The sequence below is a fragment of the Camelina sativa genome, chromosome 18 (assembly GCF_030686135.1).
Source record: "Camelina sativa cultivar CO46 ecotype springtype chromosome 18, ASM3068613v1".
Classification (NCBI taxonomy): Eukaryota; Viridiplantae; Streptophyta; class Magnoliopsida; order Brassicales; family Brassicaceae; genus Camelina; species Camelina sativa.
This window is the reverse complement of record NC_141897.1, coordinates 2,558,086-2,582,116: the sequence shown is the minus strand read 5'-3', so window position 1 is coordinate 2,582,116 and position 24,031 is coordinate 2,558,086. Positions and strand designations below refer to the sequence as shown.

Here is a 24,031-nt window from a genome sequence, read left to right as displayed (position 1 = left end):
CAAATATACTTTTTGTGATTTTTCTTTTTCATTTACAATGTAGAGATAATAGTATGACATAATATATTCTATTTTTATAATTATATTTTTTTTGGTAGAATATTTTTATAATTATATGAGTATACTATAATTTGACTTTGTAATTTTGGTTGTTTTATCTCTATATCATTTAACACTTTTGTATTTATAGTTGTGCAAGTCGATTAAAATGGTGGAGTGTTTTTTCGTAAAGTTTGATTTCTATCAATTGTTTCTTATTAGCAGGGATCAAAAATCTGTATATTAATATATTAGCTACTGAAAACCACTTCAATGAAGAAGTAATTTTTTTTTAACAATTTGTGAAAGTTCGGGCCCCAATTTTTAAAAAAAAATTAAGTTATTATCAACAGTTTAATCACTTGGCTTTCAAACACATGAAAATAAGTTATTATCAATAGTTTTATAGAGAATGGATTAATTAAATATAAAATATTTAATGTTAATGCTTGTTGGTCTGATACTTTTGGAAATTTGAATAGGAGAAAATTTCTGAAGTTAGATTCTAAATTTAATATTATTTAAAAGAAAAAATAATTGTAAAATTAATGTTAATGACATGATTGTAAATAAGTTCCAACTCCAGGATTTATTTCATAAATGTCTCCAAAAATGTATATATAGATAGGTACATAATTTCATTATATCATTTCCACGATCAATTATTTTGGTAATCAATTTTTGTAACATTTTTTTAAAAAACCACCTCATGTACAACACTAATATTTCAATAAAAATTAACTTAAACGAACTTAAAAGCGGTTCGATACGTATATTATATATCAAATTATCCGCTTTGACATTAGCTTGACGAGATATTAAAAAGTTAAAAAAAAAAGTAAAGATTTCTAGAACAATATAAATATGCGATTTTAATATATATATATATATATATATATATTTTTTTTTTATCCTAGCGATTTTAACAATTTTTCTTTTGTCAACTATTTTAACATTTTTTCTTAAATTTAAATATTATAGAAATTATATATGAAATATTTTTTGTATTGTATTTTTGAACTACAAATAAAATTTTGGAGATGTTAATTATATCTATACTCGCAAATCGCAGTTGACTTCAACATTATTGTAGCATCTCTTTAATTTACGTCATCAACATTAAGATAATAACGATAATTTATTGTAAACTTCATCTTCTGAACATATCATGTGGACAAGCAATAACTCCGCATTCACAGGTCACAGCTGCTAACAACATGTAAATATGGATTTATAAGGTCTACGGCCTCAAGTCTTTCTTTATTCGCCCGCAATCAGTAGAGAGCAGACAAGGACATCAATAACAACTGCTAATGGTATTAATATATCAATAAATTGAGATTTATTAGGTCTATGCTTTCGAGTCATTCTTTATTCATAAGAAACAAATTTTGAAAAAAATGAAAAATCGTGATGGTTAGCTGTTAGTGTTAGGTTTTGACTTTTGATTAAAAGAATTTGATTGACAAGTTTGAATAAAACAAAAACATATTATGATTAGAGTACAGCTGGCGAATCTAGAACAATATTATATATGGGACATAATATTTAATTTTTATTAATTTGTTTTAAATATCTAGTATTTGTACATGATCTAACTATTATATGCATATGAAGATATTTTTAATTAAAAATCAATAGAAATGACATTTAAATAAAGCATTCCAACTAAAAAAAAGATAATGTACCTAATTTAGTAAACTATTTGAAGAATAAATAGGAAATAAAAGGAAAAAGACACAATTATAATTTTATAAGTAAGTGTAAATATAAAATAGAAATTTAGTATAGGGTATGCACTACCCTCTAAAGCCTGATTATGAACAAGTACCAAAATGTGATACTACTATTTTGCGATTATTAGCGTTTGGCGATAGTTACGTAAATTATTTAAAACATTTTAGATTGTATAGAATTATAGCTGTTAAAAAACAAAGAATTGCTAATTTAAAAAAAAAAATCGCGGTAACAGATGGTTGCAAATGGTTCAATTTATTTTTAATTATAGTTACCTATAAAAGTAATAAAAATTTATCAAAACAAAAAAAAATATTCTCATTTAACACATCCCCTATATATTAATAGAGAAGCACTATTTTGAAAAAGTTGATGTGTCGCCGTCAGAGAGCTCGAGATACATTTAGCAAAAAGACCCTTAAATTTTCTACTTAATTACATCAACATGCCATTATATTTAAATTAAAACAATTAACTGAATAATAATTAGATATGTCATCAATTTTCACAAAAATTTAAATATCACATATTAAAAATAATTAAATAATTACATACTATTTTAAGTGAAAATTTCACTAATTTTTACTTACAAATATACAAGTCAAAGTTATATTATTTTTAAGAAATAACTTAAAAAGGCTATAAAAACATATAAAGTTAATAAAAATAAAGAACATATAACTTATTAAACATATAACTTATCAACAAAATCATATAAATTTTTTTATTTTTTATGTTAGTATTATTACCATAATAATTTAAATAACAAGCTTTCAATAGTTATTATAATTGATTATAAAAAGAAAAATATATTATCCCAGAATTATCTCCAACTCATTAAAAGAAACTTAATTCCCAATAAATATAGATTTATATATATTCATAAATAAATATAAAAATGATAACAAATTAGGGGATATCATGACGTGTGATTATTTATATATATATATATCTAAGTATGCAAACTAATTAATCTCAACATTTCGTGTGATTATTCATTCAAAAATAAAAATATTGAAAACCGAATAGGAATATATGTTCTAATTCTACATTAATCTATGTGCTATTAAAAAGGAATAAGACAATAACCCTTATCATCATAAATAAACTTAGTACCAAAAAAAAAATCATAATGTATTTAAAATGAGTGATTATTAGATTATGAAAAAGTGTTATAGTTACTCCATTAACCATAAATATAAAATTTGATTTTTAAAACACACAAAAAATATATATTTCCATATATTGTAACATTTTATAAATATTTTCTTTACCACGTTCACATAATTCACGGGTGAAATGCATTTTTACACGAAAAACACAGCTTTGAAGAAATAAATAAAAAACTTCAGATACATATTATGTTTGACACAAACAAATATTGGTTCTACAATAATAATTTTCTTTAAATCGATTTATCCCGTAAATAGTGCGTGTTGTTACCTAGTATTTTATATTAGAGTATATCTCATTCTTAAATATATATATATATATATACACGTTTAGTAAACTAAAATATAAAAATACAACTAAAACTTTTTTCTTAGTATATATATTTTTATATACGGTATGTTTTGGGTTTTATATATGTTTGAAAATGTTTGATATTAAACCACTGTAACTGTTGTCAACCAATTATGAATACAATCAACTAACTGTTGGTAAAACAATAACAACATTTAAATCCGCAACAAAACCACTTACGCAAATTTTTACTCCGGCATATGTACTGGTATCGACTGCCTTTAATCCAATCGAGCTCTAGATACATAGCTTTTTTACTCCGGCATATGTAGCTTTTTTTTTTTTATACTAATTTCACTGGGTGAAAACCGGAGCTTAACCAAACATATTAAATGATTTTCTATTTTACTAACTGAATAAAAATTAGCTCTTATTAGAAGAAAAAAAAAATGCAGGAGCTACTGATCATTCTACCAGAGGCACTTGACCTTCTCTTTAATTTTTGCCTCACACATATTTCACTTCGACTGGAAAACCGTCCCATCCCGATTCTAGCCAGAATCTCATGTACCCTCTCGGTAAGAGCTTTATCTTTTGTCCCCATTAAGCTTTAATTTGTGATGACAATCGTTTTGGAAGGGTAATAAGATTTGCTTTATAGAAAATTAGAATTAACGATCGATGATATAGGTGATTAGAGTTGGGGAATGAAGAAACAGATTTTTACTGTAGCAACTACTATTTATGGTTTTGAATAATCTGTTTATGGTTTTTTGAACAATCTGTGTAAAATTGTTAGCATAAAAAAAAAAAAAAAAAACATGAATGAGAGCTGATAAGGGAAATTACATTTGACTTTTTGAATTACTGGAATGGTTCGGTTTGTTATTGGGGAATTTGGTTGTTTTTAAGGTAAGCTTTGAAGTGATAAGGAGTCATGAGCCGCAAGGAGTTGAAGCAGTCAGCTACAATTGATTCGATCATCAACATTGTAAATAAACTACATTCAGCTATTCAACTTCAAGATACTAGTGACGAAGGAGTAAAAAGAGAACATACTCAAGAGCATGTGTTACCTTCCTCTAAGAGCATTGATGTTGAGATTCGGGGGGAAGAAGAAACCTTGGTGGAGACGACGCAGCAAAACAGTTTGGAAAGAAGCAAAAGCGCGCCTCCTCAGATTCCCCCGCCTGACGATCTTGTCAATCCGATTCGTAAGCTACAGATTTCTCTTCGTCGCTTAAAGCGTAAAGTAAAATACATGAGGAGACTTCAGTTAGATGTGGATGAGCAGCTGGGTTTGCTTGATGGTGAGGTTAGAAAAGTGGAGCCCTCCGATATGAGTTTAACCAGTAAAGACTTGACAGATATCACCGCCATGGTTTTGAACTTAATAAGGAAGGTACCTATGTCTTCTGAGAGGCAGAAACAGAAGAAAGCAGCACCAGTTGATCAAGAAGGAGACAAGAGTAAAAAACGCATTGTCTGCTTGCCCGGAATCCATGCAAACGAACAAGCTCTCAAAAGACTCGCGGTTTTCAGAGATGTAAAACGAAAATTCGAGGGTCTTAAAGATGATGAACAGAGGATTTGCCTGCTGAGTTTTGCTGTGTTCCCGGAGAATAAAGAGGTGGATAGAAAGATGCTGATGTACTGGTGGATGGGGGAGGGGGTGCTGCCTGTTTTAAATGCCGAAGTTAAAGTGAAGGAGATTCTTGATGTTTTCACGAAGGAAAACTTGATTGAACCTGTTAAAAACAAACGCAAACTGGAGCCAAGTAGCTATAAGATGACCCCTTTTGTGCATGCTTCATTGGTTCTTATCTCCAAGAAGATAGGGCTTTTTCATATGTATGATGAAAAGGAGAAGCCAAACATGCAGAAATCAGAACTGAACAAGGTCTGCCTTGTGGAAGGGTCGTCACTCCAAGAAGAAGCAAAAAGCAGAACCAAAATGAATCCAGAAAACATCGAAACAGTGTTCAATGTTTCCGAGAGGTTCCCTGAATTCACGCGCAAGTGGTTTACGCGTATGAAGAAGCTTAGAGTTCTTTATCTTGGTAGGTGGGAGAGAATCGACCCGGGGATTGAAATGGATAAGTGGGAGAGAACCGACCAAGAGATTGAAATGGATAGCCGTAGAGTTATGAAAGATTTGAGTTCCTTGACGAGGTTAAGGTTTTTGAGTTTTCAAGGTATCTCAACCATTAAAAGCCTTAGCCGTTCTGCTTGCAAGCTCAACAAGCTGATCATCTTGGACCTCAGGCATTGCTATAACATGGAACAGCTTCCAGATGACATACATAAGCTCAAGAGTCTAGTCTACTTGGATTTGACTGGCTGTGAGGCCTTAGAGAGCATTCCCGTTGGATTGTCTAGGCTAGACAATCTAGAGGTACTCAAAGGCTTTGTGCTAGGTGATGTTGATACAGCAAAAACCTGTAAACTGCCTGCTCTGAAGCGCTTAGCGAATCTGAGAAAGCTTAGTGTTATCGTACACCGAGAGGCTTATCCTTTAGATAAGTTGATTGATGATATAAAAGAATTCAAAGTACTTGAAAACCTGAACGTGCGGTGGGGAAGCAAAGTTATCCTAAAGAAGAAGCATTTAAACAAAGATGAGACAGAAGAGCAGGAGGAGTATGAGCGGAGTTGGCGTGATATTAAGGAACTTCCTAGACAGTTAAGGAAGCTGGACCTGCAGCGTTTTCCTGATAGGGAGCTTCCAGAGTGGCTTTGGCCTCAGAACCTTCTTTACCTGGAAAAGCTCCGTCTCGGAAGCTCGAAACGACTCAAAGGATTCGGTGCTTTACCTGCAGGAGAGCCAACAAAATGTGGTGTTGAGGTTTTACGTCTCACGTCCCTAATAAAGCTGAAAGTGGAATGGAGAGAGCTGAATAAACTCTTCCCAAATCTGAGATTGTTGGAGAGCTATGAGTGTCCCAGAGTAACATTCTGCCCCTGTGATCGAAACGGAATCTGGAGATCTAAGAAGATCGATGACTCAACCACAACTCCTTTGAATATCTGACGTCCAAAACTCTCATATTGATTCTTGTTTTAAGAAGACTTACTTTATGTGTGATTGTGTTGGTTTCCCATTTTTTATAACTTTTCAGTTTGCTGTTGAAATTTGTAATTCGTTGCTTTTTATTAAAATGGTTGGTTTGTTTAAAATGGATTCAGCTAATCCCGTTTACTTGTTCCAGACTGGAAGGTTTCTTATGTTATGATGCATTAGAGCATGTTGTGAGAGACTCCCACTACTAAACATGCTCTTAGTTAATGCTAATTTCGAGGGAGGACGAAGTAAACGACAAACCAGATTACCAAATGATAAAGACATCACCCATCTTTATAATCACAGATATGGGTTTTTGAATTTGAAGTTTTGTTGGAAGTTGGAACAAAGGAAATAAAAAATTAAAGACCAGAGGACTTAAAGAAAGTCAACGACCAAAGGTTTTAGTAAGTCTAAGTCTCTCTGAATCAAAACATTCATCACAATCATTAATCAGAAGAAGAAGATGGTACAGGTGATTCCCACACATATCAAAGATGTCTGGGACGAATGGAACATCAGAGGAATTGTGATTCTCAGTCTCACGATACAGACAATACTCATCATCTTAGCACCATTGAGGAAACGAACATCCAACAGGTTCCTGGCTTTAACCTTGTGGTTGTCTTACCTCTTAGCAGATTGGTCTGCAAACTTTGTGATTGGACTTATTGCCAAGAATCAAGGGAAAGACTTAGAGCCAGATGATCCTCCTCAAGATAAGAAGCTCTTGGCTTTGTGGGCACCGTTCTTGCTCTTACATCTTGGTGGACCAGACACAATCACTGCATACTCTCTCGAGGACAATGCTCTTTGGCACAGACACTTCCTTGGCTTGGCTTTACAGGCTGTTTCTGGTGCCTACGTGGTTATCCAGTCTCTACCTAATTCTCTTTGGGTGATCATACTGCTTTTGTTCATTTCTGGGACTTTCAAGTATCTGGAGAGGACGATCGCCTTGTATCTCGCGAGCTCAGACAAGTTCAGGGGTTCAATGCTTGACGTTCCTGATACGGATTCTAATGAGACCCGCCTCCCGAGAAAGGAAGACGACTTGATGCCTACTGAAAACTACACGCAGTATGGTAGACAAAAGAGACCATTAAGGCTAGAAAACCCCGGTAACTTGACACACCTCGAGATCCTTCAGTTTGCTTTCTGGTTTTTCAATAACTTCAAGAGTCTTGTGGTCAATAACATCTTTAGCTCTGAGCAACGAGACGAGAGCAGAGAATTCTTCAAGAATCTAAAAGACGAAGAAGCTTTGAGGATCTTGGAGGTGGAGCTCGGTTTTATCTACGAAGGTTTATACACAAAAGTCTCGGTTCTTCATACTTGGATTGGAGCTTTGACTCGAACCATAGCATTGGGATCTCTTCTGTCAGCATTTGGCATCTTTCATTACAGAACCAAGAAGAGACATGAGTTTCACGGAGCTGATATAGTGATCACCTACACTTTGTTCTTAGTTGGAATAGCTCTTGATCTTGTATCTCTCCTCATGATTCTCCCCTCAGACTGGACATTTGCTGTCATCAGTAGGATAAACGAAGACGAAGTAGACAGCGGCTCATGGATAGACCCTGCACTCAAGTGGTTCCTCGGTTTGAAGAAGCTGCACTGGAAGAAGCAAAAATGCTGCGGAGGAGTCGAACATGAGGTGCTTAACACGCCGTTTCTAATCCAAAGATGGGCAGGAAGCATGAAGATGTTTAACTTCATCACATACTCTGTGAAAGCAGATATAAAAAGGATACATGACGTCAAGGGTAGAAAACGTCGGCTTGTGTGGACGACTATACTTTACCCCTTTCATTTTCATCACCAACATCTTCAAGAAGCTGTTCGAGAAGATCGCCAATTGGAATGATGATCTTCACCAGTATATCAAAGATGTCATTGGTCAGTGGTCGGAAGAAAATTCAGTAGCTCATTACGTTTTCATTATTGTTGAGTTCTGGTTCATGATACCTCACTGCTTCACGTTTCTTGGCAACTACATCACCAACTCCCTCGGCATCAATGATCTGGTAGATGAGATCAGTATGATAAGATCTGTACACAGTGAACCATTGACAAAAGAGCTGTGGGGTTTCATATTTGATCAGCTTAAATCCAGACTGAAGCGTCGTCCACGCAACGAGAGAAGAAAAACGAAAGCCGGAAGGAAAGGATGGGATTCTGGCAACATTGAATTAGATATGGCGGATCCAGAACGGTTGATGCGTTACATAGCAGATGTTGATTTCGACCGGAGCCTTATGCTGTGGCACATAGCAACTGAGCTGTGTTACCAAGAAGAAGCACCCACTATGGCTAACTGTGACAAAGACCGTGAGTTCAGTAAAATCCTCTCCGACTACATGATGTATCTCTTGATTATGCAGCCAAAGCTGATGTCAGAGGTTGCTGGGATAGGGAAGATCAGGTTTAGAGACACGTTAGCCGAAGCTGAAAAGTTCTATAAGAGGTGGCATATTGAGAACTTGAGGGACGTGCAAAGAGCAAGCCGTAAGATTCTTTCGGTGGGGATAGAGATTCATCCGAGGGATGTCAAAGGTAACCAAAGCAAATCTGTGTTGTTTGAGGCTAGGGCACTGGCGAAACAACTCAACAAGATAAAGAAGCAAAGTGTGGATGGAGATGAAGAAAACATGTGGAGTGTGGTAAGCAAAGTGTGGATGGAGTTGCTGTTCCACGCAGCGTGCAATTGTGATGCTGCAGCGCGTATGGAGCAGCTTAGCAGAGGAGGAGAGTTACTCGTTTTTGTTTGGCTAGCATTGGCTCACCTCGGCCTTGGAGGTCAGTTGAGTTCATCAGCAAACGAGGAAAATTGATTTGAGTTGAAACGTATCCATCGTTCCTTCTGTTGTTTTGATTACACATTGTGCACAATCTGAAGAAGTAGTCTCACATCTTTCGTGAGTAATTTTGCCTGCAAGAAAAATATGGAGCACTGAAAGAAAAATTTCACTTATTTTTTTTTTGTAGCGACCTTAGTCAGTACTGAGATGGGCAAACTTAAACACAAAATCTAGCATATATGCTAAAACTTGAGCCCATTCAAAATCTACATAGAACATTCAGAACAAACAAACTAATAAGTATAACTTTTTTCAATTAATGACAAATCAACATCAACACCAATAACAATGTCTGATCATCTCTCACCAAGAATTTGAAAAAAAGAAAATGTCATAGTCTCATAGATTAGAATGAGCAGTATGAGTGATCATTAAAGCGCTGCAAATTCAAAATCTTCGACTCATTTTATCAAAAGAGCTGCAAATTCAACATCTTTAGCTCATTTTATCATTAGCCAAACACTCACTAGAGCTTCAAAGCAACCAGATTTATTGAGCCAATTCCAAAAACGAAATTGTTGTGAACCAGAGGACTGATTCAAACTTCAAGCAAACATAAAAAAAAAAAAAAACAAAACCACACATATAATAATCGAGTTCGAATCCAATTTACCCGTTGTCTCGCCACTCCCAAATCTTTCACCTCTCCCCAATTTTTTTTTTTTTTTGTTTTCTCGTCTTCCGACTGGCTAAGAGGACGAAGATAGCCGGAAAAAAAAAAAAAACATCTGTTATAACGGAGCCGTGTACTAACTAAAACGCAGCGTTTCGTTTAATTGTGAAAAAACAGAGGATTGGGGAAGAGTACCTTTCGTTTCAAAGCCAACAAGATTAATTAGGGTTCTTCTACATACACACGATCTCCAATTATTCTCATTCAAGGTTTGGATTCTTAATTTTTCGTAATATTGGTTTTTCTCATCTTCATCTTTATATACTGTAATTGGCTAAATTTGCGAAAATAAAACTACTAGAAGTTAAAGAGTGTCTCAGTTTTTCCAAGTTGTCTATCCTTTTTTTTTTGTTGTTGTTCTTGTTGTGTGTGCGTTTTGCTTCATCGTTTCCCGTTTGATGTATTTCTGGTTATGTTTTCGAGTGTTGTTGTTATGCGAGGCATTTGAATCAATGAGTTAAAGGAAGAAATGTATTATGAATCTATGATTACGGATTACTGATACAACAGAACTAACAACAAACCAAAAAAAACACACACACAATGGAAAAAAGGGGGTTTTTAAATATCTCAAGCCTTCTGAGGTGGAATAGTTCCCATCTCTTCTGGTGTTGTTGTGTTGTTGGCTGGTTCGGTAGTTCCATTTGTGGAACCGTTCTGGTCAGCTTTTTCATCATCAAGAAACACGGGAACAAGCGTGGCTAATAGTGTAGCAGCTAAAGGAAAACCACGAGACTTGTTCATTAGCTCATCTATGCATTTCTTGTCGTTCCTTGGGAGCGTTTCCTCATTATCTTCCAAAGCTTCTTTATATATGTTCCAGACACTTCCAGTGTCAGTCAGAGGCCAAAGACGATGTATCTCATGTTCCTCTGCAACTAGCTTCTTTGCTAGTGTCTCTTTCTCATCCCTTGTCGTGTATATGACTCTTCCACCAGATCCTTCAGGGAATCCATCTGACAGATACTTTCCCCATTTCTTCTCCTTCTTCAGTTTCTCCTCATCGTCCTGAAGAATCTCGTCCCAGTTGTCCTCATCTCGCACATCATCAAAGACGATCAGATACTTTTTCCACCTCAGATTCAAGTGAAGTGCATAGAGAAGAGCAGCGACCTCCTTCTCTTCCGCCGTCTCTCCATCAATTTCTCCAGCTTCCATCATGTTTGCAACTTCTTCTACTACTTCTCTACGGATGGATTCGAAGATCGAATCTTCAACTCCAAGACCCTTCAAGATCTTCTTCAACACACATATCTTCCCATTAAGTGATCCCTCCTTAGATTCATTGCTACGCATAGAAACCCAAATCCTCGGGGCATAAACACTCTTCACATCATAATCATTAAAGATCACCTTGCATAATGTTGTCTTCCCAACACCGTATTCTCCGACAATCACAAGACTCTTGAACTCCTTGTAAACTTTTTGATCCAACAAGAAGTTCTTCAATGACTTGATCTCGTTCCCGAACCCATGGATATAATGGCCCGGAGGTGAAGAGTCGGTTTCCACACGATCCTCTTCGTCATCCTTGTCCCTCTTCTCCAAAGCTCCTGCACAAAGATGATTGATTTTGGTACTCTTGTTGTTGTTGTCTTCGGTTGGAGGATTGAGCCATTTTTCATATTGGTCATGGAAGTGTTTTGTGAAGGTTCCTTTGGCTTCTCCTTGCCTTGACATTTCTGGAGCCATAATTCAAGCAAAGCTAAAACAAAACAAAAAGAAAATGAGAGAAATCCAGTGGAAAGAAGAATCAAAGAAAATATAGGAAATGAAATGCAGAGAGAGAGGTGAGAGACTTAGATATATAAATAAAGGAAAAAAGATGGCAAGCTACATAAATTATACAAGAAAACATGTTCATACATACCAAGTATACTATTGTATCTTTAACTACACAAAGTGTATGTATTACATGGCCACATGCATGAACTATATAACGTTATATGGTCAACACCATAGACATACAATCCAGTGCACCGGTTGACTGACTCCGGCGAATACGGATGTTGACTTCGGCGTTGACCAAAAAAAATGTATTAATTTTTTTTTCTATTAAAAATAAAAAAAATAAACATTATATATAAACATTTTTGGTTTTTTATGATTAAGAAACATATTCAATTTAATATCTAAATATTTTTATATATTTCTAATGTATTCATTCTTATAATTAGTTAGTTTTTATTTTTAAAGCTAAATTAATGATTAAATAAAAATTATTATTAATTATTTTCAAGATATCTATATATATATATATATATATATAAGTCTTTGATAATCAGATTATTTAAATACTACAAATCAATAAAATCAAATTCAACTATTTTCATTAGAAAAATAATATGCAAAAGATTGAGTATATGACTCTTTACTCTATAGTTTGCATGGTAAATGTTGTATAAAATTTTAGATACTGTTACTATAAATTAAATTATATATTGTGATGTGTGAGAGTCACTTACAAAATAAGAATCACTTTCATTACAACTTATCTTATTTGGTGTATTTTTAAGACTTGACTCTAATTTTGATGTTATGAAGAATTAAATATTAAATATTAATATTTTTGTATAATTAAGTATCGCAAAGGAAGGAAAAAAACTTCTTTTGGAAATTAATTGAATTCGAAGGAAAAAAAAATACAACTTATATTTATGCAACTTATAGACTTTGCGGATTTCATTCCTACTGTTACTCAACCTATTAATGATGATCTAACTCGCGAATTCACTTCTGAGGAAATATATAAAGCTTTATCAATGATTGGAGATGATAACGCACCTGGTCCTGATGGTCTAACTGCTAGATTCTCCAAGGAATGTTGGGAGGTTGTTGGAGAGGATATTACCACAAAGTAAAAGATTTTTTTGCTACTGTAGTTATGAAACCTGGTCTCAACAACACTAACATTTGTATGATCCCTAAAACCACTGAGCCAAACACCTTATCCGACTACCGTCCCATTGTACTCTCCAATGTGATTTATAAAATCATTTCCAAATGCCATGTTAACCGGTTAAAAGGTAATTTTTAGATACTATTGTATCAGACTCTCAAGCAGCGTTCATTCCAGGGCGACTAGTTACTAATATATTTCAAACTTTATAGCAAGCTTACTTTATGAAATCAACCCCGCACGTACGTGCGAGTCTGAATATAGTAAACTTTATACTTTATATACGTACATGCGAATCTGAATATAGTGTATAAACTTTAAACACGCAAACCCAAATCGACATATAATTTTTTAAAAGAAAAAGTTTGCATACATTATATTATTTAGGGTTAAACCCAATAATTTTTCCCATAAAAATTACGTGAGAAAATAAAAGCCAAATCCCGAAGTGGAGTTTTTCTTTTCTTTTAATTTTAGTTTTATGGAATTGCCAAACTATATGAACGGGAGTATAAAACCCCAGAAATGTAATGCCGAAATTGAAACTGAACCTGAAATTGAAATTGAAAGTGAAAGTAAAATTGAATGTAAGGGAGAAGAAGGATTGATCCATCCATGGAAGAATTAGAGTCGGAAGATCGATCAATCAGTGCGTTTGGTTTGCGAGTTTCAATGAGCGTTTGGGGTTTTGATTTCACAGGATTTGATGTTCAATATAAGTGATTCGACTTTACTTTTCAACATCTTTAGGCTATGTCTGTGTGTTGTTGTTGGTTTCAGTGGCGGCCAATAGCTTTCTTCTTGCGGCTTCAGTTTTGGTCAGAATCTCTCCATTGGTTAAGGTACGCATTGAGATACTTCACTCTTCTTTCGCCGGTTTGAAAATGTGTAATCTGGATTCAGCTAGAATGATCTTAGGAGCAATCATAACAACCCTTGTTGGAGATATGAAAACTATTTTGGGATAAAGTCAATCACAAAACCATACACAAATAAATGTCATCATCTCTCTATGCAAAGAAAGAGTTCATTGTTTTTGAGCAGAAAAGAGTAGAAAGAAATACAAATGTTTTTGTTCATCTTGTTCCTTCACTCACTACTTGCCTATAATGAGTTTGGCCCTGGCATCTCCTTTGTTGATCTGGAACTGATCTGTTAGTCCAAAGTGAGCCATTAGAAGCCACACGAAGTTTATGAGCTCAGCGCCTCTGCTTAGTTGCTCCACGTGAGATGTAGCGTCGCAATGACAAGCTGCATAACAGAGGAGTTCCACCCAAACTTTGCTCAGTATCTCCCATTTGTCTTTTTTGTGTGTCTTCTCCATCTCCGTAAGGTCTTTGGCTAGCCTGCTCGCGTCAAACAACACAGACTTGCTTCGATCTCCCTTCACGCTCATTGGTTCAGTTTCACAGTTGACGTTCCGAATGTTTTCGGTGGCTATCTTCACGCTTCTCTTGTCCTCGATATGCCTCCTCTCGAAAAACTTGTCAGCTTCAGCCAATGTGTCTCTGAATCTTATCTTCCCAATTCCAGCTACCTCGGACATCAGGCTGGGTTGCAAGATCAGGAGATACATCATGTAGTCTGAGATGATTTTGCTGAACTCGCGGTTACTGTAATGCTCCTTTTTTTCATCATCACCCTTTGGGATTGTCTCTTCCTCGTGTTGTTGGTAGCAGAGCTCGGTTGCAATGTGCCACATCAAAAGACTCTGATCATAATCAACCTTTGTGACATAACGTACCAGTTTTTCACGTTCTGCATCCGCTGGCAGGTTCTCTCTTAAAGTCCATTCTCCTCGAGCCAAAGATATCCTCTTGGCATTTTCAGGACTGTCTCCATACTTTGATTTGTTTCTCAGCTCATTGAATATGAACTCCCACAGTTCTTTCGTCAAGGGCTCTCCGTGTACAAATAGCGTCTTATGGACCATATCAAGTGTATCCGAGATGTCGAAGAACTCGCTGAGGACATCCCACACAGATTTGATGAAATGTGGGATGCGGGATATGAACTCGAAATAGATAGGGTGAATAGTACGACGAGCCCATGGACGGCTTCTTGAAAACGCATTGACTCTTTGACTGATCCATTTGTGCACATCGTTGATCACGTCGACAATCCATCCAACAACTTTCTGGATAATCCAGTTGAGTTTTATAAATGGGAAAGATATGATCACCCATGAGATGCGGCGGAAATCACCTCTGGCATCGTGGATCCTCACTACCTCTGCTTTTGTGGCAAAAGCTATAAAGTTGAATACGTTGATGCTTCCACACCACCTCCGGAGAAAGAATGTTGTCGTGAGCACGTGATGCTTCTGTTCTATTGAACACTTACCATCACCTTCCTTTTTTTTTTTTTGGTAGGACTTATCATTACGTTCCGTGATACACGGTTTCTTACCTTCAGTGGTACACTTATGCTTGCACACTTGCTCCGTCCAACGTAGCTTTCTTAAACCAAGTAACTTGTCGAAAATTCTATCTTTCAATGATAGAGGCTCTTCAGGATCGTCCTTCAAGCTACTATGTGTTGCACATGTCCAGTCTGAGAACAGAAACAAGAGGATTGATATGAAATCCAGAACTAGGCCAACTGCAAACAGCGTGTAGGTAACCTTAACATCAGCTCGATGAAATTCTCTGCGTTTGTTATCTTTCTTATGAAAGATAATGAATGCAGCCACAAGGGTACCAGAAGCAACAACCCGAGAGACAGTTCCAAAAATAGTATGAAGAACAGCGATCTTGGTGAAGAGAGCATCATAGAGGAAACCAAGCTCGATCTCGATAATCCTCAAAGCTTCCTCTGGATCTACCAAATTCTCAAAGATCTCGAGGCTCTCGTCACGCTCCCTGAAGCTGAAGATAAGGTTGACAACAAGGCCCTTGAATGTGTTGAAGAACTTGTAAGCATACTGAGCTATCGCAAGATGGGTCAACTTTTCTTTTCTCTTCAAGGCTAATGATGGATGCTCTAATTTCTTAGGCCTATTTTCCTTGTCAGGCTCATCAATCAGAATGATCTTGGTGGGTAGTCTTGCCTCTTTCTTGGCCTTGTACTCCTCCATGAGCTTCGCGTAGTTTGGTCCTGGATCTGGTGCCTCAATCATAGAATCCCTAAACTTGTCCAAACTGGCACTATACAAAGCCGTTGTCCTCTCCAGATACTTTATAGTCCCAGAAATGAACACTAAGAGTATAATCACCCAAAGGCTATTGGGCAGAGACATGAGAACCACATAGACACCAGCAATTGCCTGAAAGACAAGCCCAAAGACATGTCTGAGCCAGAGAGCGTTATCTTCAAGCGCGAAAGCTGTGATTGTGTCTGGTCCACCAAGATGCAAGAGCAAGAATGGGGCCCATAAAGCCATGAGCTTTTTGTCCTGTGGAGGGTCATCAGGTTTGAGTTCTTTACCTTGATTTTTGGAGATGAGACCAACAGCGAAATTAGCAGACCAATCTGCCAAGAGATAAGAGGACCAAACGAGCATGATCAAGAGCCTTCTTGGTGTGCGTTTCCTTAGCGGAGAGAAGCAAATGAGAATGGCTTGAAGGGTAAGACTTAGAATGACCGCTCCTCTTATGTTCCATCTATCCCAGACGTCTTTGATGTGTTTTGGAATCACGTCCACCATTCTTGCTCTCTTGAGGAGAAAAAGATAAAGCTTCTTCCTTTCTCTCTCGATGTGGTTCTTCTTTGTTTCTCTTTCTCTCTCTCTTTTGGTTACTGAGATGTTTCTTTTTTTCTCAGATTTAAATTTGGGGTTTGTGGAATGTTTTCAAGAAGCCATTGATGTTGTTCTTTCTTATTTTTCTTACCAGAGGACTCCTCACTCAGGAGAGAAAGAGAGAGGACGACTCAGCAACTCAGGTTTAGCTGGGTGTTTTTTTTTTGCAAAATTAATAACTAGTTTTGCATTTTCGCCATATATTATTGCAAATTGTCTATAAAAAAATTACTGTTGGTATCCACACCGTAAAAAATGTTCTTTTTATTCGATCAATGCGTAACTTTTTTAATTGTAATTTGTAAATTAATTAGTTTGCCAAAAAAAAAAACAAACCAGCTAGACCTGCGGCTGAGTAAATCAATTAATGCGTCCTTTGGTTTTTTGGCAGGGTTGAGAGACGACGACTTAGTTTTTTTTTTGGACGTCAAGAGACGACTTAGCTATTTAGTACTCCTCCGTTTTAAAATATAAAATATTTTGAGTAAAGCACGCAGATTAAAAAATAATTACTTTAAAAAAGTTCAACCAATTATAAATAAAATTGTATAATATAAAATATTAAACTAGTCTAAAAGTTATATAAAAACTTGAAAACATTCTATATTATGAAACAACAAAAATTTCTAAAACATCTTATAGTATGAAACGGAAGAGTATTTATTAATGGTCTTTTTTATATTACTATTATTATTGGTCTTTTTTATATTATTATCAGATGTAGTAAAGTTCATTAGTTGATCTCCCGTCGTTTTAGTAAAAAAGTATACATATATCCAAAGTCAGATTTGAATGGTTATGACCAATAATAAATAGCTAAGGAAAATAATTCTTATGGTTACTAAAATAAGAAAAAAATTGTCGTCATGTTTATAATAATGCTTTAAAGTTTAACCATAGTTATCACTTACATTATTTAAAACAGACCCGAGTTAGTCTTTATTAAATCGAGTTTATTTAGTGACCAACTGACCATTGACCAATACTGAAGATTTAAAAATTCTTTAATTCTTTATTTATGGTTGGCTTGCACAGAAAAAAAAACTAAATGTTTCCTTATCTTACTTGCTAGCTATATACTTCAATTTTAATATTCAGTCATTTGATTTGAGGTTAATTTACGTGAAACCAGTAAAAAAAAATTGGGTTATCGGAAACATATATTTTGAGTCTTGGAAACACTAATATTAGGTGAGTCCAAATTTTTATTTTATTTTTGGGCAAAAGGTCGAAAATGTTTAAAATTTTCAAAATTGAAAAAAAAAAAAAAATACAAGTCCAAAAATTAACAGCAAGGAAAAATAAAAAAACAGGTGTGTAGTTAGGTCTAAAATTTTGAAATTGAGATCGATAATTGAAATTTTCGTCGCAGCGACATTCACAAAAGCAAAGCCTTCCGTTGAATTGAAGAGATAACGATGGAGAGAGTAAGGTTTCTGCTAATACGATTCATGATGATCTTCTGAGTTTTTGGGTCCGAATTCTATATGAAATTTTTGTGGTGTCTTTGGTACTTTTTGATTAGGGTTCTAAGCAAATGGTTGATTCGAGGCACCATGGTTTGCCCGGTGAGATTCTGAAATTTGCTCTCTGATTACGTCATTCACGCTGGATTCAAACAATTTGTTCGATTTCTTTTAATTGGAATTTTCAAGGATCGTTTGGAGAGTTGTGTTTTTGGTTGTGTAGAAGGAAGAGTATATATCACAGGAATCAACCAAGCTTAGATAAATGAATGTAGCATAGACAGAAGAATTAGGAAGATAGGAGAGTTACACAATGCAGATGATCAAAGAACAGATAGGATGATATGGAGGAAGCTGCAAACAGTTCCAAGACATAACTCTTTTGACACAACAATGGAAGCAAATTGGGGTGGTGGAAAGAAACTAATGTTACTTTTGTTACTTATTCGATCACTTGCCTATAATCAGTTTGGCTCTGGCATCTCCTTGGTTGATCTGGAACTGGTCTCCTAATCCGAAATGAGCCATCAATAGCCAAACAAAGCTGATGAGTTCTCCTCCTTTGCTTAGCTGAGCTGCGTGTTCTATGGCGCCACACTTTGTCGCTGCATAACAAAGCAACTCAACCCACACTTGGCTCATTATTTTCCACATCTCTGTGTAATCCTCCTTGCTCTTGCTTAAACCCTTTAGCTCATCGGCAAGCATGGCCCCGTCAAACAGGACGGACTTGCTTCTGTCACCTTTCACGTCGATAGGCTCAGCTTTTGCTGGAACCGCCACTGATAAAATCGCCGTGCTGGCTTCCTTTACAATGTCTTCCTTCTCCGTGGATTTCCCCGGGATATGTCTCCTGTCGAAGAACCTCTGAGCCTCTTCGCAAGTGTCTCTGAATCTTATCTTTCCAATACCAGCAACAGCTGACATCAGAGTTGGTTGCATCATTAGGAGGTAGATCATGTAGTCTGAAAGGATTTTACTGAACTCGCGGGCGCTGTGACACGCTTCACTAACTTCTTCTGTTTCGTCTGTTTGGTATAAGAGCTCAGTGGCAATATGCCACACTAGAAGGCTCTGATCATAATCCATCTCCATCACATAGCGTAGAAGTTTCTCACGTTTTTTTTCTGTTGCTCTGTCACCTTGTATGTCACGTAGCGTCCAGTCACCTCTAGCTGAAGATACCCTCATGGCGCTTTCAGAGTCATCAGCAAAACGGGATTTGGCTTTTACCTCTCCGAATATGTGTACCCACAGATCCAGGGTGAGACGATCACTGGACGTGTAGATCACCTCATCTAGCTGAGCTTCGATGCCAAAGAAGTCCATAAAACTTTTGATTGCGCGTCCAGGTAGACTAGGAATGTAAAATAAGCAGAAGAAGCACAACCTAATGTACTCTTCATTCAATCTCTTGTATTTCTTGCACCCACGACTTATGTTACCGTCAATCCACTTGAAAATCTCATGACTTGTCTTTTTTATTCCTGTATAACAGGATGCAATGACTCTTCCAATTGTTTCGAATATGAGTCCAATGTAAAGGGTGTTGATAACCGTGTCAAAGGCGATGTGTATCCGACCCTTTGTATGGTGGATTCGCTCCGGTTTCAAACATAAGCAGTATTCGATCAGGTTGTGTGCATGTACATACTCTGACCACCTGCGATATAAGAAACTCGTGTCGAGCACATTATGACACGGTTTTTTCTTGGTACTCTTCTCAGACGATTCCTGACCTGGTGTTTCTCCGGTACTCTTGTCGAGAACTGCTGTTTTCTCGGTACTCTTGTCAGGCTTCTCATGACCTGATGTTTTGTTGGTAACCTTGCCGGGTGTTTTCTTGAAGCATTTATCATAGTCCTCCGTCTTCAACTCCCTGACCCCTAGAATCTTGTTAAGAATCCAGTTGAGAATGTGGTCGATCCGGCTGTCCTCTTCGTCCACCTCATCCTTCATCTTCCTCAATCTGACAAACGTCCAGTCAGATGCACAAAACATGATAAGAGCGATGCAGTCCAGAGCTATTCCTCCTACCAGCAATGCGTAAGTAAGGCCAACATCAAAATCACTATAATCTTTCTTGTTCTTGTATTGAAAGATGCGTAGAGCTGCTATGAGGCATCCCAGGGCGATGAACCTGAAGAGGAACCCTATCCAATTATGCAAGATCTCGGCTTTCGTGTACAGAGCTTCATAGATAAAGTTGAGCTCAACCTCTAAGATTCTTAAAGCTTCGTCTGCGTCCAGAGAGCTAAAGAATCTCTTGCTCTCAGCTCGTTCTTGAAACGTAAAGATGAGATCAACCACAAGACCTTTGAAGATATTGAAGTACTTATAAGCATACTGGAGAATATGGAGTGGAGTGAGCTCCCTTAGAGGCCTAACCTGAGCAGTGGCTTTTGGATCTTTCTCAGGCTCTCCAATCTTGATAATCTGTGTAGGCATCTTCATATCTTTCTTGGCTGCGTATTCCTCCATGAGCTTCGCATAGTTTGGCCCAGGATCAGGCCGCTGAATCATGGAATCCTTGAACTTGTCAAGACTCGCCAGGTACAAAGATAATGTTCTCTCGACGTACTTGATAACTCCGGCCGAAAACACCAGCAAAATGGGTTTCCAAAGAGCATTGGGTAACGATTGCAAAAGCACGTAAACGGTTGCAACTGATTGAAAGAAGAGACCCAACAAGTGCCTGAGCCATAGCTCGTTATCTTCAAGGGCCAGGGCGGTGATTGTATCCGGACCACCGAGATGCAAGAGCAAGAAAGGAACCCAGAAAGCAAACAGTTCGGGGCTCTTTATCGGTTCTCCGGGTTCTGGATCATCTCCTTGACTATCTGAGATTTGTCCGGCGGCGAAGTTGGCTGACCAATCAGCAAGAAGGTAAGCTGACCAAATGAGAGAGAGTAAAACCTTTTTGGAAGAGCGTTTTCTTTGGGGTGCAACGAAAATGAGAAATGTTTGAAGACTGAGACTGAAGATTAAGGTACTCCGGATACTCCATTGGTCCCATATGTCCTTGATAGGCTTTGGGATTGCGTACACCATCTTCAAACCGATTTGTTGAATGAAACAAACAAGAACTGAAGATGTGTTTGGCTTTCTCTTTTTTTTTTTTGGTGTGAAGGTTTGAGTTATTCTGGGTGGACAGCCATTGGAGGCTTCTTGGAGACCTTGAGGTTAGTCAAACATGTTCATAGAGCTCTAAGTCTTTTTCTTTCTTTTTTTTTTTTAAGGTTTTTTTTTATACGATATAATTTGAATTTATCTTTCTTGTCTGCTGTTAAATAAATTATTTACTTTATACTTATTACCTGATTCAAAATAAAACAAAAATAAACAATTATCCCACTGGACGAAGGGAATAAAATATATGCTAGTATATTTTATCTTATCCTTTTTGCTATATAATGTATTTGAACCTTTTTTTTTGCGAGAAATGTTTTGGAAAAATAATTAAAAATTTAATCGATTTTTTACAAAAACTTAATTTAAAATTTTGATCTTGTCTTTATCCTTTCGTCTTCGTAAAAGTTAAAATCAAATGGTTACAGAATCAAATATGTTTAATTAAAACTTAAGTGTACGAGGTAATTTCAAATGGCCTTAGAAAATTGGAATGAGCGACAAGACAACAAAGTTTGCACATGTGAATACTTTTGTTACTTCTCCAAGAAACTTGTTAAAGAAATTAGAGACCCAAGAAATTAAAGTAAGATTTCTTTTTTATTTAAACTTGGTTTTAATTATTTTCAAAAAAAAAAAAAAAATTGAGTTTACTAGCCAAAATAAATATTTTCCCACGTCTTGTCTCATCTGATTGACAAAATTTTCGGACAACGAGTTGGCATCATTCCTACAGCTGGATATATAATGCTAATTAAATGTTACACTTGGGTTGGATGTATTATTATTTTTTTTAACCATGGTACAGTGGGACATTTTATAATAGAAGCTTTTAATATTACGACGACTTGTATACCGATGACTTTTGGATGTGGGTCTTTTAATTTTGTTTTCTTTTCCTTTTTATTTTTTTTTTATAAAAACTTTACTTTAATTCGGGCTGCCAAAAGAAAAGAAAAATAAAAAAGATTTTAGTTCTGTTTCCTATCAACGTGGGAACAGTGTATTTTTCAGTTAAATAGTTTTTTACCATATATTAAAAAAAACAATGCACATTATTCATTGTTTATGGTTGAAAAGTAGGTTTGCATTTAATATAGAACATTTTTTTTTGTTGATTTTAAATATTACATTCATTAAAAAAAACTAAAGGCATGTTGTCAAAAATAAAAGACGTTCATCTGTTTTTAGTTAACTGATTTTTTTTTAAACCCTGTCTCATTATTAGCTCAAAACCTGTCTTTTTTTTTTTTTTCTTTTTATTTTGGGGTCAACCAACAGGCTAAGGCTTGTTTAGTTGTCTATATCCATATTGCATTACTGCCTAAGCGTCTTTTATATAATAGTATGAGTTAACGAAACAAAAGAAATAGTGTTATTATATTGATAATGAAAAAATGACTTTATTTATATATAAAAAAAAAGTGTTATTATACTTTAAGTTATTATTCACATACCTCTCTCCCTCTATCTGCTTTGCATATCCTTTTTTTTTTTCATTCTTCGTCTTCTGTCCTGCAGATTTCAACTTTTTTTTTTTTTTTTTTTTCTGCAGCTTCGCTTGAACATGCCTTCAGAAACAGTGCACGGAGGAGTCAAAAAAGAATTCTCAGTCCGCTTCCATGAACAATATGAAACCTGGCGCACTAGTCGCTACGAAAAAGATGTAGAAGATCCCAAACAAAAACAACATCTTTCTGCAGCAATTTTGAAGAAGAGGAAGGACAAGACTGAGGATATGCCCGCTGAGGAGGATCGTGTAGTAACCGACTCTTCACCCCCTGTCCCAAAAATCCATGGGTTCGAGAACGAGATCAAGTCCCTGAAGCACTTCTTGTTGGATCAAAAGGTTAACAAGGAGTTCAAGAGTCTAGTGATTGTCGGAGAATATGGTGTTGGGAAGACAGCATTATGCAAGATGATCTTCAATGACAAAGATGTGACGAGTGTTTATGCCCCGAGGATTTGGGTTTCCATGGACAGAAAGAAGGGTCAAAACAACAACCCTGAAAAGGAGAGACTTCATGGGAAGATATATGTGTTGAAGAAGATCTTGACAGCTCTCGGAGTCGAAGATTCGATCCTCGAAACTATCCGTAGAGATGCTAATAATGAAGTTAAGGAGAATCAGGAAAATGCAAGCAATCAAAAAGCTGGAGAAATTGATAGAGATACGGCGGATGAGAAGGAGCTCTCTGCTCTGCTCTATGCACTTCACTTGAGTCTGAGGTGGAAGAAGTATCTGATTGTCTTTGATGATGTGCGAGAAGAGGACCACTGGGACGAGATTCTTCAGAACGACGAGGAGAAACTCAAGAAGGAGAAGAAGTGGGGAAAGTATCTGTCAGATGGATTCCCTAAAGGATCTGGTGGAAGAGTCATATACACGACCAGGAATGAAGATGAGAAGGATACTCTAGCAAAGAAGCTAGTTGCAGAGGAACATGAGATACATCGTCTTTGGCCGCTGACTGATACTGGGAGTGTCTGGAGCATATATGAAGAAGCCCTCATAAAGAATGGGGAAAAGCCTCCAAGGAATGACAAGAAATGCATAGATGAGCTGATGAACAAGTCTCGTGGTCTTCCTTTAGCTGCTAGTCTGTTGGCTGAGCTTCTTCCCGTGTTTATTGACGATGAAAAAACTGAAGAGAACGGTTCTGGAACTCCCGAATCAGACAGCAACACCACACCAGAAGAGAATGCAGCTATTCCAGCTCAGCAGGCTTGAGATGATTGAAGAGCCTTTTTCCATTGTGTTTTTTTTATTTATCTGCTTTTGTTTGTCATGACTTATTGTTTGTGTTTCTCTGGTTTGTTGTTGTCTTTTTTTTCTTCCCTTCTGTTGTATCAATAATCCAGAATCTCCGACTAGAGTTTTCAATGCCATATGTTTCTTTGTCTGAAAATGTTGCGCTTGCAACTGAAGAAGACACCAGACGAGATAGTTCCTTGTGTAC

The 24,031-nt window shown here is 36.4% G+C and overlaps 3 protein-coding genes and 3 pseudogenes across 7 annotated transcripts; 3 read left to right on the top strand and 3 right to left on the bottom strand.

Moving 5' to 3' along the window:
• Positions 1-3,532: 3,532 nt before the first annotated feature.
• On the top strand, positions 3,533-6,417 carry LOC104760363 (disease resistance RPP13-like protein 4). Of its 2 annotated transcripts, none has more exons than XM_010483274.3 (2): positions 3,533-3,818; positions 4,153-6,417. In XM_010483274.3, exon 2 carries the CDS (start codon positions 4,178-4,180, stop codon positions 6,269-6,271), a length of 2,094 nt encoding a protein of 697 aa, XP_010481576.1. In that variant the 5' UTR covers positions 3,533-3,818; positions 4,153-4,177; the 3' UTR covers positions 6,272-6,417. The 2 variants fall into 2 exon arrangements, with proteins under 2 accessions (XP_010481576.1, XP_010481577.1); XM_010483275.3 differs by having other exon boundaries at positions 3,655-3,818; positions 4,158-6,417.
• A 135-nt stretch (positions 6,418-6,552) lies between these two features.
• LOC104760361 (uncharacterized) lies at positions 6,553-9,278 on the top strand (annotated as a pseudogene). Its single transcript, XR_015589035.1, has one exon. The product of XR_015589035.1 is annotated as an uncharacterized LOC104760361 (transcript).
• A 1,013-nt stretch (positions 9,279-10,291) lies between these two features.
• LOC104760362 (putative disease resistance protein At5g45440 pseudogene) lies at positions 10,292-11,892 on the bottom strand (annotated as a pseudogene). Its single transcript, XR_015589037.1, has 2 exons — positions 11,709-11,892; positions 10,292-11,543 (listed from the first exon to the last, which is right to left on the bottom strand). The product of XR_015589037.1 is annotated as a putative disease resistance protein At5g45440 pseudogene (transcript).
• A 1,784-nt stretch (positions 11,893-13,676) lies between these two features.
• Positions 13,677-16,383, bottom strand: LOC104760360 (uncharacterized). The gene has a single exon (XM_010483271.3). The coding sequence runs from the start codon at positions 16,381-16,383 to the stop codon at positions 13,834-13,836; it is 2,550 nt and encodes an 849-aa protein (XP_010481573.1). The 3' UTR covers positions 13,677-13,833.
• A 1,797-nt stretch (positions 16,384-18,180) lies between these two features.
• LOC104760359 (uncharacterized) lies at positions 18,181-21,709 on the bottom strand. Its single transcript, XM_087499543.1, has one exon. It carries the CDS (start codon positions 20,991-20,993, stop codon positions 18,393-18,395), a length of 2,601 nt encoding a protein of 866 aa, XP_087355669.1. The 5' UTR covers positions 20,994-21,709; the 3' UTR covers positions 18,181-18,392.
• On the top strand, positions 19,589-23,980 carry LOC104760358 (putative disease resistance protein At5g45490 pseudogene; annotated as a pseudogene). Its single transcript, XR_015589036.1, has 3 exons — positions 19,589-20,931; positions 21,073-21,124; positions 22,627-23,980. The product of XR_015589036.1 is annotated as a putative disease resistance protein At5g45490 pseudogene (transcript).
• Positions 23,981-24,031: the final 51 nt, after the last annotated feature.

Excerpts from the sequence above, each read along its gene's own strand:
- LOC104760363 (XM_010483274.3), top strand. The coding sequence starts at position 4,178 with ATGAGCCGCAAGGAGTTGAAGCAGTCAGCTACAATTGATTCGATCATC.
- LOC104760360 (XM_010483271.3), bottom strand. The coding sequence starts at position 16,383 with ATGGTGGACGTGATTCCAAAACACATCAAAGACGTCTGGGATAGATGG.
- LOC104760359 (XM_087499543.1), bottom strand. The coding sequence starts at position 20,993 with ATGGTGTACGCAATCCCAAAGCCTATCAAGGACATATGGGACCAATGG.